We start from the raw sequence: 16,082 nt of genomic DNA, 5'->3' as shown, positions 1-16,082 counted from the left end.
TCTCCTTTACTTTGTGATAAGAAGGAATGGAAGAATAGTGATGGTAAAGAGAAGTGGTTGTGGGGATAGATAAGATGAATAAAATAGAGAAGAAAAGCAGAAAGATTGAGGAGGAAACAAGGAGAACAATGACATTCATGTGAAATAAATGTACAAATTTTAAACAGGCTATAGGAAGAAGTATTCTTATAAAAGCTAACTGTTTCTGTCTCTGAGCTATTGGCTACCTAAATGTTTGCTGCCTGCCTCCCTTCCTTCCTCTCTCCTACCCTTCCCTGTCGACATTCCATCCCACTACATATGCTTTTCCTCCTTTGGCTTCAAAGACAATATTCTCTTCTGGTTACCTCCTGGTACTTCCTTCTCAATCTCCTTCATGGCTCCTTGTTCTCTTTCTGAACACTTATGGGTGTTGCCCAGGGCTCTGTGCCTCTACATTGTCTCCCTTGATATAAATTCATTCACTCTAATGTCTTCAGCTACCACTTTTTTGTAGATCATAGATAATGATATATCTAGAGCTAAAAATCATCTCAGATGTCCTCTTGTCCGGCTCCTCATTTTACAGATTATGAAGACATCTATGTAGAGATGAGTCAGGTCTCTAGATTTGATGTCTTTTCTGTGCTCCAGTATCACATCAGCATTTATTAAGCATTAAGTACCTACTATGAAGCTATGCATTAATGATTATCTACAGGATGTCTCCATTGGGATGCCCCCAGCATCCTAAAACTCAGTATGTCCAAAATTGACATATGTCTATCTCCCTTATTGTCTTTCCCCCTTGAGGTGCTCCATATTCTGACCCCATTATTCTGATACCACCATTCACTTGGTCTCCTATTTTAAAAAATAATCAATCATCATTTATTAACCACCTACCATGTACTATCTTTGTTTTGTTTTTTCTTCTCCTCATCTTTCATATTCAATGAGTTGCCAAGTATCATCAATTTTATGCCACAGTATCTTTTCAGATCTCATCTTTTCCCCTTCTCTTTGTTCCCAATGCTATCACCCTTTAAAGTTTCATTACCATCTGTCATAACTACCACAAGATCCTCATAGCAGGTACCATTGCCTTTGCTTTTCTTCTCCTTTACTCCATACTTTAAAAAAATATTAATTTATGGGGAGGCTAGGTGGCGCAGTGAATAGAGCACCGGCCCTGGAGTCAGGAGGACCCAAGTTCAAATTCGGCCTCAGACATGTAACACAAAAACTAGCCATGTGACCTTGGGTAAGGCACTTAACCCCAATTGCCCTCCTAAAAAAAAGCAGAAAAAAACTAATTTATTTCTAGTTTTCAACATTCATTTCCACAAGATTTTGAGTTTCAAATTTTCTCTCCTTCCTCTAGTCCCCCCTCCCCAAGATGGCATGCAATCTGATATAAGTTCTACTTATGCATTCATATTAAACATTTTCACATTAGTCATGATAATAAAGAAGATTTAGAACTAATGGGAGGAACTACAAGAAAGAAGAAACAAAACAACAAAAGAAAAGGAGAGCAAATAGTATGCTTTCATCGGCATTCAGACTCCAAAGTTCTTTCTCTGGATGTGGATAGTATTTTCCATCATGAGTCCTTTGGAGCTGTATTAGATCCTTGTATTGCTGAGAAGAGCTAAGCTTATCAAAGTCAGTCATTGCACAATGTGGCTGTTACTGTGTACAATGTTCTCCTGGTTCTGCTCATTTCACTCAGCATCAGTTCATATAAGTCTTTCCAGGTTTTTCCGAAGTCTACTTGCTCATCATTTCTTACAGCACAATAGTATTCCATTACATTCATATACCACAATTTGTTCAGCCACTCTCCAACTTATGGACATCTCAATTTTATATATATATATTTTTAAACAGGTTACTAAACAAAGTAGATCGGGTTGATGTTGTGGACATAGTATACTTGCATTTCAGCAAAGAATTAACAAAGTCTTTCCTTGTGGACAAGATGGAAAGATGTAGTTCAGCTAAGGGGCTTTGTAACTGGTTAAATAGCTAGACCTAAAGAATGTCATAAATGGATTGATGCCAGCTTGGAGGGAGGTCTACAGTGGTATGTGACAGAGAACTATCTATTCTTGCCCTGTGCTGTTCAACATTTTCATTAATGATATGGAGAAAGTCAAAGAGTGCTTATCAAATTTATAGACGATACAAGAAAACAGAATTATGATCTAAAAAGTTCTTGAAAATCTAGAACACTGGTCTGAATCTAATAATATGAACTTTAATGGGAAGGAATATGAAGTCCTATACTTGGGCTCAAACAATAATTTTCTAAGAATGATATGGGGGAAGCCTGGGTAGAAGTTAGTCTAAAAGAGATCTGACAATGTTAGTAGGTTACTTACATCTCAGTAACTCAACATATGAAATGGTAGTTTAAGAAAGATAAAGCAATTTTATCCTTCATTAAGACAGGAATAGTGTCCAGAAGGAGGTAAAAGATAGCTCTATTGTTTTCTGCCCCAGGCTGACAAAATAGCACCAGATTTTCTTTATCCTTTATCTAACACATCTGAAGTATTATATTTCATTCCAGCACCAAAATTTAGGAAAGACAGTGACAAGCTGGACTTTACTCAGGAGAGTGACTAAGATGGTGTGAAACCATGCAACTGCTTAATTGAAGAAACTAGGGGTGTTTGACCAAGAGAAAGGAAGACTTAGGAAAAAATACAACAGCTGTCATTAAGTATTTGAAAAATCTGTCACATGGAAGAGAGATCAGATTTGTCCTGCTTGGCTCTAGGGGCCAGACTTAGGGCCAATTGGTGGAGGTTGCACAGAAGCAGAGTTAGCTTAATGACAAGAAACAATTTCTAATCATTAGAATTGCTCAAAAGTGGGGTAAGTTGCCTCTGAATATAGTGTGTTCCCCAACAATAAAAGTCTTAAAGCAAAGTTTAGATCAGTGGTCCTCAAATTTTTTTTGGCTTTTTGGAGGGGGGAAGGTAGGGCAATTGGCGTTAAGTGACTTGCCCAAGGTCACACGGCTAGTTTTTTTTGTGTTAAGTGTCTGAGGCCAGATTTGAACTCAGGTCCTCCTGATGCAAGGGCTGGTGCTCTATTCACTGTGCCACCTAGCAGTCCTGAGGTCCTCAAAATTTTTGATAGCAGAATTCTTTTATGCTCTTAAAAATAGATGAAGATGCTTTTATTCATATGGGTTGTAGCTGTTGATGTTTACCATAGTAAAAATTAGAACATCTTAGCATTATCACAAAAATAGTTTTGACCTCACAGACTCTCTGAAAGGCTCTCAGGAACCTTCATATGTCATTGGACAACATTTTGATAAGATTATTACTAATTAGGAATATTATACAGGAGATCTTTGAGATTCCTTTCAATTCTGAGATCCTGTCGTTCCATGGAATGGGAAGACTGATTATGCAGCTATTAAATTAATCTAGGTATGAGAAAATGAGCAGTTAAAGTGGAGTGATAGCAAGCAGACGAATGGGAGAGATAATGCAGAGGTAGAATTGACAGGACTTGGTAAGTGATAGTATTTGTGGAATGATGGAAAGGGATGAATTGAGTATGACTCTGAGGTTACAGACTGGATGACTTTAGAGAAATGGTGGGTGCCACTAATAGAAATCAGGAAATCGGGGCAGTTAGGTGGCACAGTGAATAGAGCACTGGCCCTAGAGTCAGGAGGACCTGAGTTCAAATCCAGCCTCAGACACTTACTAGCCATGTGACCTTGGGCAAGTTACTTAACCCCAATTGCCCTGCCCTCCCCCCTCCAAAAAGAAAAAAAAGGAATAAATTAAGAAATTAGGAAGAGCAGCAGGTTTGGAAGGAAAAATGAGTTCATTTTTATGCATGATGGTCTGGAGAGACCCTTGGAACACAGATGGCAAGCATATTAGAATGGGGCTCAGGTAAGAAGTCAGGCCAGAGACACACATTTGGGAGTCATCTGAACAGAGATGAGAGATAGAAGAGAGTCTTTGGAAGGAGGTGCTACAGAAAAGTTAAGGAGGATTCATATTGAAAAAAGTCCCCAGCCTCATACACTTAACACAAAAACTAGCTGTGTGAGCTTGGGCAAGTCACTTAACCCCAATTGCCCTACCTTCCTCCCTCCAAAAAAAAAAAGCAAAAAGAAAAATCTTTAAAAAAGATTTTAAAAAATCCCTTGGAGTTAACTTTCATGTGAACAATTTGAGCAAAGTAATGAAAACAGATGCCAGCTGCCAAAGGGTTGAGGAGTGGTTAGGAAGTAGAAGCAGTGACTATCTTCTACTCTTGGCAGAAGCCTACTTTTCTAGCCCAGGCATTTGAATGATCCATAGGTCTTATGTCAGGTTTTTTGCTAGAAAACAGAGAAGGAAGTCAGATAATCTGGCCTTCTAGATATCACTCAATATTAAATTCTTTCTAAATAATAATAAAAATTGACAAATAAGGGGCGGCTAGGTGGCACAGTGAGTAGAATGCTGGCCCCAGAGTCAGGAGAACCTGAATTTGGATCCAGCCTCAGACACTTAACACACACACACACACACACACACACACACACACACACACACACAAACTAGCCGTGTGACCTTGAGCAAGTTACTTAACCCCAATTGCCCTCCAAAAAGAAAAAAAATTGACAAAACCAGAATTTATTCCTGAAACATAAAAAATCCAAAACAAAACAAAAAAAACCAATTTCTATGCCTCTGGAAAATGTGAGCATACAAGGTCAAGTCAATACTGTAGAATGAATCACTTTAGTCTTTGGGAAGAGAAAGAACAAGCCCAATAGAAACATGGAAACAAGGGAATACACTCCCAGGGGCCCAAGCTCTCTGTCACTGAAGTGTACTGTAAAAGGAGACATTTTTAGGATCCAGTCTATTCAGTTCTATCTATTTGTGCCTAATGGTAACCATCTCTAGGGTGGGGGTAGAAAAGAAAAATTAGGAAATTTACATGATAAATTTTTGTATATTTGAAAGAAATACCAAGTTGTGCATAGTAGATTTACCATGTGCAATCTTCTTTTTATTGCACTATATAATGGAAATGTTTGTTTTATTCCATAAATTCATATATTTTTTTTTTAAAAAGCAGGGGGAGAAGCTCAAAACTGTCTCAGAGGCGAGCCTTAAAACTAGCCCTGGAAGTTGGGTAGAAGCCACATCTTACTTGTCCCCATTCTAGCAACAGGAAAGTGAATCAGAGCGACTTCCTAAAGGTCACATGCAGTGAAAATTGCATTGGAGCCTTGGAAAGAACTCTGGTCTTTATCTAACTAGACCATGCTGTTTCTCCAAATCTATTCCAAAGCAGATGTTATGATCAGATGCAACAGTTATGTACTTACAGGGACGTGAAGTAAAGCCTTGGCCTCAGTTTTCTTCATGTTATTTCCTTCTAGTGGGAGACGCTCTATTTTCCCAGTCTGGGCAAAAAGTAAGTGTGTCCCAGGGGGGAGAGGGATTACAGCTGGAGGAACCGAAGGTCCAGGGTGGACTGGAGGAGCAACTGTGCTCAGACCTAGGTGAATGAAGGTGATAATCAATTCCAATGCAAGGGTTCAGGCAAACAAACCATTTTAGAAGAATGGTCAAGGCGAGAGATTGCAAAAAAATTAAAAAAAAAAAGCCCACAGTGCCACAATAGGTAATTTGTTAAGAAGATGTGACAATGCATGAGTTGAACATAAAAGGCAAATTGGAAGAGATGACCTGGTTTCCCTCTATGTTCAGTTCTAAAGGAATATGAACAGATAGAAAATAGTGTTGGAACAGTGAAAAGGAACTGGCTCTGGATTCAGTGGATCTGGGTTCAAATCTTGCTTCTGATAATATCTGTGTGACCTGAGAAAAAGGTGAATATCTAAAACCAGGGGCTAAAATCCTTCAATCTGTTAGCTAACGGGCATAGTGAAGACAGGACTGCTTAAACTTTTTAGGATAATTTTATGATTGAAATTTCTCTTGAGACAAAATGCACATATATGTTTTTGGGCAGAGCAGTAATTTTTTTTTTTTTGCTTTTTTGGAGGGCAGTTGGGGTTAAGTGACTTGCCCAAGATCACATGGCTACTTTGTGTGTGTGTGTGTGTGTGTGTGTGTGTGTGTGTTAAGTCTCTGAGGCCAGATTTGAACTCAGGTCCTCCTGACTCCAGGGCCGGTGCTCTATTCACTGTGCCACCTAGCTGCCCCTAGAGCTGTAATTCTTAAAGAGAAGTCCAGGGATATGTAGGGATCCTCGAGACCCTTTCAGGGAGTCTGCAAGGTCAAAATTATTTTCATCATCATAATAAGATTTACTAACGTAAATTTTTAATATGGTAAATATTGATAGGTATAACCTAATAATTTTTAAGAATGTAAAGGGGCTTTGAGACCAAATAGTTTGTGAATAGTACTGGTGGAAAGGATAGTTGGAGAGGTGGGAGGAGGTAGGCTTGGCAAGTGTACCAGTTTAGGGTTGGAACATCTGATAGATACAGCTAATGGTTATTGAAATGGGGTCTTTGTCTTTAATCAGATCTGTATTAGAACATCACAGAAACAATAGCTTCAGAAATTTAGTGCAGGAAAGGACTTTGAAAATCACCTAGTCTAAGATCATCTCTATTTTACAGAAGAGTAAACTAAGGCACAAAGCACTTAAGTGACTTGTCCAAATTCACATAGTGTTGTAGTAAATGACAGAACCAGGTTTTGACTTTGGGTCCTCTGATTCCAAAGTCAGTGGCCATTGAAGTGAACCATGTTAGTTTCTATTGCATAGTCTGATGAACACCAGGTTCGCTTGTGTGATACGAGGAATTTTCTCTTCGTAGAAGACCCGAGTCTCAAGTTAACAACTTACATGGAGGTCTCATTCCAGGGCCGGTCCTGGTCCCATCGATCTCATTGCCATCTCGATCCACACACCAACAGTACCCACTGGAGTGATGGCACTGCATTGGTACATAATGCCCATGTTCATCACATTCAGGAACAAATTGCCCCACAGGTCTGGGCCATCTTGGGTCGGTGGCACCCACTGTTCCTAGAATATGTTCTCTTTGACGCTGGCATCTGGTTTTCTCTACTTCTGTTAGAGTTAAGAAGAAGAGGTGATAGTTAGCATTGCTAATAACCAATTTGTATTCTTATTGAGCACAGAAAAAAAAAGTTTCCATTACTTCCAGATTGAACCATTATAGTTATAGCTTGATTTTTGTCTGAGCTTTAAAAAGAAAAAATTTTTAAATTTTCTTTTAACCTTTGCCCTATCTTGTCACAAGCTCTTGATTATGTAAATCAATTCTATTCAACAGCATTTATTGCATTAAACCAAGATCAAATGTGTTGGTGACAAAATGTGAAATTATTTTTTCCTGACATTATATAAATTTACATATTTATAGAGATAAATAAGAATTTATATATTCTTCCTTCATCAGATCAAGGTGGCTGACATTTATCCAAGGTGCTCCTCAGTTATACAGCTAGGATCCTAATATGAAGAATTGTGTACTTTCACATTTGCTGAAAGGAGGGATAAGACTTACCACTTGCTAGTAAAGCTAATCCCTTCCTGTTACCTTGGATTTACTTTATATACATATATGTATATATTATCTTTTTACTTATGTGGATACATATTTTCCCTGAGAGACTGTAAGCTCCTTGAAGGAAAGGATGGTTTCATTTTTTATCTCTATATCTTTTGTGTCTAATATTGCCACATAAAACTACTAAAAGTTCACTGGCATTCTTACTGTGTCAGTCTGGTGACCTGTGACCTGCAGCTAATTATCTGTGTCTCATGCTGTGCTTTAAATGAATGTCAGCTGTGATGCTGGTGAGCTCTCATGTACTTCCCTGACTATTAAGTAATGGTTTTCGTGAAAGCGTGCTTACTAAATCTGTAAAAGAAAGACTGAGTGGTGGGAAGAGATGGGCTTGGCCACTGCAGGGCTGGAACATCTGGCAGAAATGATTGACTGATAATGAAATAGGGTTGATAATTAAAACAGATGTAAGTAGGCACAAACAAACACTACAGCTTAATAGTCAAGGGAAATATATGAAATACCTTATGTCCACAAGACACCTTGGCCCAACTGTTACACATAAATGCTAAGAAGATTAGTCAAAGCAACTCACCTTCCCTATCTGCCCTGGTCCTGGCTCCTAACCATCCTGCCTGACTGGGTTCCTCTCTGATCTTAGAGTTAATTCTTTTGTTATAAAACATATAATGATTTTTTTTATTTTGTTTTTGAAATGTTATTTTTATTTATTTCATTGGATGTTTCCCAATTACTTTTAACAATTATTTAAAAATTTTTGAGTTCCAAATTCTCTCCCTCCCTCCTGTCCCTACCCTCTCTTTGAAAAGGCAAGTGATTTTATTTTGATTATATGTAACACTGATGATGATGATGATGATAAGACAATAATAATCAACTCACTTATATGTCACTTTAAGGTTTAAAGTACGCAGAGGTAATAAAGTTAAAATTTGTATTAGCATTTTATGCTTACAAAACATTTTTATATATATTAACTCAACCTCACAAAAACCTGTGTCTATTATTATCAACCTACATGTATTATTATTATTACAGATAAAAAAATGAGACTAAGGTTAAGGGATTTGCCCTCTGTCACATGGTCAACAAACATCAGAGCTGTGACATGAGACTAAGGTTAAGGGATTTGCCCTACATGGTTAACAAATATCAGAGCTGTGACATGAGTCTAAGACTGTCTGTCTAGTAGTCATTCCACTATTCCATTCCAAAGCTTCTAACATACATTTGCTTTATCTTTTTCTCTTACTTATTGTTTAAATAAAATTAGAATTAAATTCTACTTTATTTTCAAAGGAAGATCTGCTTTTTCTACCTTCTACCTCCTTTCCTCCTGCTCCATCCCCATGAAGAAAGCAAGAAAAAGAAAATCCCTATAAACATATGTAGTCAAGCTAAAAAAATTCCCATATTGGCCAAACATGTCCAAAAAATGTCTCAGATCTGCATTCTGAGGCCATCACCTCCCTATCAGGAGGTGGGCAGTATTTTTCATCATGAGTTCTCTGAAACTGTAATCAGTCATTATGCTGATCAAAGGTCCCAAGTCTTTCAGAGTTGTTTGTCTTTATAATATTATTGTTATTGTATATAAATTGTTCTGGTTCTCTTCAATTCACTCTGCATCAGTTTATACAAGTCTTTCCAGGTTTCTCTGAAATCATGCCCTTCATCAATTCTTACATCACAATAGTATTCCATCACACTTATATACTGCAATTTGTTCATTTGTTGCCCAATTGATGGGCATCCCCCTTTCTACTTTCAAAGCTAGAGATCATTCAATTCAATGAAATCCAAGAAATGTTAAACTGTATGCAAAGCACTGTGCTAGGCCCCGAGAGAGGAACAAAACTGAGGTGGGATATGACCTTTGTCATTGTGGAGTTTATGCTCTAATAGGAAGTTGCTGTTGTTTTAATATAGTAGGAGCTTAAGATGGATGGATGGATGGATGGTTGAACATTCTCTGGGCATTTTTTTTGCTTTGTGGAGGGCAATTGGAATTAAGTAACTTGCCCAAGGTCACACGGCTAGGTTTTGTGTTAAGTGTCTGAGGCCAGATTTGAACTCAGGTCCTCCTGACTCCAGGGCCAGTGCTCCCTTCACTGCGCCACCAAGCCGCCCCTCTCTGGGCATTTCTTAACTGGACTTTTACAACATCTTCCTCCTTATCACTTTTCCTAACTGATCCTTGCAGCCCAAGTTGTCTTCTCAGACCATTATTCCAAACGAAGTGTGTTTCTTTCGAAATCCCTGTGATGGCTACTCCTTGAAGTAAGCATCAATTTTGCCTAAAGTTCTCACTCTCTATATCAAGTCCTCCATAGCCAGAACAACCTCACAATCACTTAAACTTCCCTTTACCAGATTTTTTTCCTCCTAAGATGCAATCTAGGCCTAGTTATTTGAGATCTGCCCCCCCCCATCTTTCAAATAACCCCTTAAGTCCTCTTCCATGAAATCATCTCAGAGTGATTCATGTTATGATAAGCAATAATTGAACAGAAAGACATTTTAAAAATAATTTTTATAAAGACTTAGAATGTGTGCTTTATATAGCTTTAGTATCATCATTCAATGGATGGAAAATGTATGTATGTTATATACTTCAATCATTCAAAATTTCATAATTTTCAATCATGTCAGTGACACTTCAGCAACACTACATGCCTTGGTAGAAGGTATTTATGGGTTAGCTAATGTCACTCATTAGTCAGCCTTCAGGTGATAAGAATTTCTGAATTTGCCTAAGTAGGTACTCAGATTCTTAGCTGCCTCACCTAGGTTGCAGGCTATTTCCAAGGATGGCCAATATGCAATCAGTGATATAAATGATGTCCTATAGAAATATAGAGTTGAAACTGAAGGTGGGACACTCAAAGTCAGCATAACAAGAGTTAGGGACAGCAAAAGATGAATAACTTTAGGACTGATATCCACAAAAAGCAAAAATTCTCAGACAAAGAAAAGCATCTAGCACACTGGATCAGTCCTCTGGAGGATTTAGGAAAAAGACAAGCGAGAGTCCCAAAGAATAAGAAGGCACAGAAGAGCTACCAGTGCCCTGGTGGAGAACACTCCCCTCCCCCTCATCTCTATGAGACTGTGCATCCACTGAATGACTTAAACATTAAGCTCCTCAGAAAAGTCAGTCACTGGGTTGCTAGTCAAGGCTTTTGCAGTTTGTTTCTGGCAGTTTAGACTTGGTTGGCACAGCTTTTAGGAAGCTGGAGTTGCTTTCATGAGATTATTAAGTGTTGGAATAGGATTTTCATGAGTTCTTGAGGTCTGCATCATATAATGAAAGCTCTGGAAAGCCTCTGAGCATGGGCTCAGTGATAAACTGTATGCTTTCATCCCCAAACAAGCCTAATAAAGTTTGAAGAGTTTCATCACCAGGTTGACTTCAGGGTTTTGAATATTTTAGCCTCAACAACTCTCACAAAACCTACCAAAGTTATGGAAGGGGGTGGGTGATCTGTATAGGTATGGGCAACACCCATAACAATGAAACAAAAAATCTTTCAAGTATTGAATTATATGTATGTGAATACACATGTACATATTTCTTTAGTAATGTCCCATAGGTCAATGTCAACTAATAACTGATTAATTGATAATTTAGTAAATTAATTAATAACTGATTAATCCTATTCTACATATCTATCTTGGAGTCAACCAGATATAATGGATAGGGTATTGGACTTGGAATCAGAAATATCTGAGTTTGAATTCTACCATTAGATATTTGCTAGTTACATTGTTGGAATGAATATCCAAATTTAAGAGGTCACAGATCCATTTGAGAACTGGGATATATGATGAAGAACGTTGACTTTACAGTCAGAGAATTTGTCTTTGAATCTTCTTCCTGCTATTTAGTAGGGTCACTAGGCAATACAGTGGATAGAGTGCTGGGCCTAAAGGCAGGAAGATTCATCTTCCTGAATTAAAATCTGGCTTCAGATATTTGCAAGCTGTGTAACCCTAGGCAAGTCATTTAACCCTCTTGACCTTGGTTTCCTCATCTGTAAAATGAGCAAGAGAAGGAAATAGCAAACTACTCCAGTGTCTTTGCCAAGAAAACCCTAAATGCGGTCATGAAGGGTCAGCCTCGACTGAAAAATGACTAAACCACAACTTTGCTATTTAATAGCTTTGTGACTATGGGCAAATTACTTAATCTCTCTGGCCCTAGTTTCCTCATCTGTAAAATAAAGGAATTGTACTTGATGATGTTTAAGGTCCCTTCCAATTCCAAATCTATGATGCTATCGAGCTGGTATTGATACTTCTGCTCGTGACCTAGTTAACATGACTGCTGCTTTCATTAGAGACTATTGGTACAGTAAGAGGATTGTTGTGGAGTCTGTCAAGTGATAACTTTGTTTCTGTTCCTTAAGCTAATTTTAAAATTGGATTAAAACAAACTTCCCCTACACTGGTTTTGGAAAGAGCAGACAAAACAGACACAGACGAGTAAATCATTTAGAATAAGAGTTGTCAACATTGCTTTTAACCTCTTTAACTGTCATTTCTGCATCTTATAGACTTTTGCCCCAGGAGTACTTAGCATGATGCTCAAACACATAGCAGGAGTTCAATTAGTGCTGCTGCTGATGACATTGGTATGTCATTAACCCTCCACCCAATCAGGGAAGGGAGTATATATGGACCTTTCTTTCAAGACACAGAGCACAACTTCTCTGATTTAATAGACTGTATTCAAAGAATTACTGTGGGAAAAAAAATGAATCTCCCATGGCTGACTGAGTGATAAACACCTCTGAATTTAATCAGGCTGTTTGTCAGAGGACAGATATGAAGTCCATCACTGGGCCCAATACTCAAAGGCCTTTCCAGATTCGTAGGACAAAGAGAGATCATCCCCATGAAGCTGATTATATCACACAAAACATAGCTTTAGGGTCTCCACCATGCCACAATGAAGCATTAAAGCACTTTAATGGAGAAAGAAGGCAGGAAGGTGAGGACACTGATGATACACGTGTATATCTACCCCTATGTAACAGTTACACATTCATTTTGTTTGCACCTTCATTCATGCATCCCCATTTTCCTGCTTGCCATTTTTAGAATCTGTCCTGATGCATAGAAACAACATGTTTTCATGAAAAGAGCACTGGAATAGGAGTCAGAAGATCTGAGTTCAAATCCTGGCTCCCCTGCTTGCTATTTGTGAAACCCCAGCAAACCATTTAATCCTTCAGATTTTTCCTCTGTAAAATGAGTGAGTTATACCATTGAAAGGGGTAACTTAAAAACCCATGATGGTCATAGAGAACAAATAATAACAAAACATATCTTCCCTTAATCTCTTTAGCTGTTAATCATTGATTGGCATAACCCGATTGTCATTATTTCTATGTCTTACAGCCTTTTTATTAGGAGTGCTTGGCATGGTGCTCAAACACATGGCAGGAACTCAGTGCTGCCACGATAATATCATACTGGGTTACAATAATAGAAAAGAGAATGTTCACATCGGCAGACATATTCATTGTGCTTTTGTTGTTGTTTGTTTTGTTCAAGTGTTCCTAACTTTGTCACAGGGAGGGTTCAGTGTGAAGGAAGTAAAAGTACTTTAAAAAGAGAAAAAACATCGATAAAACATCTTTTTAAAAATTTAAAAAGGTGGTTGGACAAGATAGTCTTCAGACTAAAAGTGAGAGGCTTTCTACATATTATATGGATAGGTTAATTACAACGAAGTTTTCAATGGGAATGTGATTTGTTCTTTTTTAATGGTTGAAAGTTGATAAAAAGTTTAGAGTTAATGTGATGTTCGGTCACCACACAAAATCTGGAATTATAATTACAATTTAGATAGTAATGCAGCTAAATGTTATATCTAATATTTACATACAAAAAATTCCCCTCAATTGTGACTCAGGAAATGGAATTTCAAGTGTGTTTATGGGACATTACGATATCATCAGTTTTACTGGATTGAACTCTCTTTGCCTAAAGTACAGGGCCTGGGGGGAAGCTTAGAGATAAGAGCTGACAGGACGATAATGAAAATAAGGTTTTCCTTTCCTCTGAACTGAGGGTCACCATCACTCCATGGGGGATTTTCCACTGAGGACTGGAGAGTAGGAACATGGGTCCTTCATGTCTTGCTGATAAAATGATAACAAAGAAAAGCTACTATTTGACTTCTTTGAGGAAGAGTAGAGCGTTGGAATTAGATGCAAGGGAATGGGCTTTCAATCTCATCTCAGAGATTAGCTGTATGAGCACTGGCAAATCATCTGATTGTTCAAATCTTTGGGTTCCTCATCTGCAAAATAAGGATGATGATACTCCTACCACCTACCTCCCAGGAAAGAGATTCACATAGCATAAGATGCTATTTAACATGAATTATTATCTGCACAGTTCATGAAATAAGCACTGCCTGCTAAGTCCTAAAGGCAGTAAGACATTTTGAACAATCTATTGGTACACACTAAAGCCAAACTAGTGTGAGGGCTGCCCTTTTTTTTTTTTCCTGTGGACATGTTATTTATTCAAAGGGACAGAAAAAATGATATTTTGTCCAAAACATATTAAAAAAAACATCTGGAGGAGAAACACAAATAATGCTGAGGGAACCTAAGAGAAAAGCCGCCCTTCAGATAAAAGTGCTTGAGAAGAGATAAATCAAATTTTGAATAGCCCAAGAAGCAAAGCTTGCTTGTCAGAAGGAAAGGTACTAACTGATGGCAGTAGTAGTTATAGTGCACTGTTTCTTAGAAACTAATTTAAATATGAGTATTTTCAGGGCTTTTGAAGGTTATTGCTAGGAAATTCTGAGTCAATGAACTATTCCTATTGGACATATCTGACAGAAATGTGGATTTAAGTTTCTCAACCTGAGAAGTAAATTACTTCACACGAAGAGGTCCTGACTGCAGTCAGGAGAGTCATTAAGAAGTCAGCTGAAAAGACTAAGAAAAGCTAAGAAAAGAAGCTTATTACAGAACAGAAGAAGCCATGGAGATGAGAAGCTGATATGAACTGAACACAGTCAGGTGGGCTCTGCAGTTGATGCAGGGAGTTGATCTGATTGAAGAAAGCTTTGGTACCAGGAGCTGTTTAGAGAAAGTGGCAAGCGTAAATGAGAGCTAGCTGGGAAAAGGTGCCTTGCTCTTAATCACTATCTATTCCTTGAGAAAGAAGAAACCTTTAGAAGCTTGCCTACATGGGCTTTTATTGCCCCCTATGGTTTAAGGGTGGGCAGGACCCTCAGCTTATAAAGAGGTGACCTGAATAATGGGCAGCAAGGTGGTACAGTGGATAGAGCACCAGGCCTGAAGTAAGGAAGACTCATCTTCCTGAGTTCAAATTTGGCCTCAGAAACTTGCTAACTGTGTGACCCTGAGTAAGTCACTTAATCTTGCTGGCCTCAGTTTTCTCATCTGTAAATTGAGCTGGAGAAGGAAATGCCAAATCACTCCAGTATCTTTGATAGGAAAACACCAAATGGGGTCACAGTCAGAAATGACTGAAATGAATGAGCAACAATGACCTGAATATATATTTGGATATAAGGGAACTGCTTCTCACTGAAAGAGTGACTTGTTACCTCAGTACCTAGATGAGGGAGCAGACACAGGAAGCTCTGTATGCCTCAGGTTTAAGATTGCTATTAACTAAAAGAGTTGCTTACACTGATTCAGTGCCCAGAGAGTAGCAAAGAAGTAAGTAGCTTCATCTAACAGAAGAGCAGAGAAGCTCAAAAAAGAAATGAATGACATGTGCTGCAAACTGGTCCCTAAGGAGAACACAGATATCCAGTCCTGAAACACAGACTCAGAGTAGTCATAAGCATACTATTTCCTGTTCATTTGTCTCACTGCTATGTTTCTTTAAGTTTATGTCCACTCCTTTGAGTATTAGTAAGAGCGTAAACCAGGTTAATAGATGGACTGTTTTCTTTTGATAATTCCTGCTTTGGACTTTTATGTAATGTTTCATGTTTAAGAATTAATGATGTCGGCACACAGGGGCAGGCTGGGAAGGGACGACACTGTGCGCAGGGGCAGGCTGGGAAGTGACAGCTCAGGGCAGGCTGAGAGGAGGCCTGACCAACGAGGGGGGCAAGTCCCACCAACCACAAGGGCCACTACCAGGCCTTTCACCAAAGGGCAGGGACTGGAAGGAGCATGGTAATAACCAAATGCAGGGCCCCTGTCCAGGACAGCAAATACTCCTGGGACTACCACTCCATAGCCCAAAAATTAAAAAGAAAAACCCCTATCAGGACCTCCAAGGACCAGGATGGCAGAGTGAACCCAGCCTGCTCCAACCCCCCACCCCTGACTCTGAAAACATAGTAACTATTGCCCCAGGGCAAAACCCTCAACAGTAAAGGCTTGGGAACCCTAGAGGGAAGGGTGTGGTTAGGGCCCAGCCTCAAAATGGGTAGAAAGCAGACTACAAAGACTCTGGAGTCCTACTATCCTCAGAGGGAGGAACCAAACTCAGAGGGAGACAGTGTGGACTCCACACCCAC

General features: G+C 38.8%; 1 protein-coding gene across 1 annotated transcript in view; it reads right to left on the bottom strand.

Moving 5' to 3' along the window:
* Window positions 1-16,082, bottom strand: part of NID1 (nidogen 1) — a 115,437-nt gene that overhangs the window by 12,277 nt on the left and 87,078 nt on the right. The window contains exons 13-14 of the mRNA XM_069064502.1: window positions 6,844-7,071; window positions 5,345-5,517 (exon numbers count right to left, since the gene is read on the bottom strand). Coding sequence (XP_068920603.1) covers window positions 5,345-5,517; window positions 6,844-7,071 — 401 coding nt within the window. The remainder of the gene's footprint in view (window positions 1-5,344; window positions 5,518-6,843; window positions 7,072-16,082) is intronic.

This window comes from Petaurus breviceps, unplaced genomic scaffold (genome assembly GCF_028583685.1).
Source record: "Petaurus breviceps papuanus isolate PSGF00001 unplaced genomic scaffold, PetGlider_PUasm1.0 90633, whole genome shotgun sequence".
In the NCBI taxonomy this organism is placed as follows: domain Eukaryota; kingdom Metazoa; phylum Chordata; class Mammalia; order Diprotodontia; family Petauridae; genus Petaurus; species Petaurus breviceps.
Note: the sequence above shows the minus strand (reverse complement) of the source record. Positions and strands in the feature narration are given on the sequence as shown.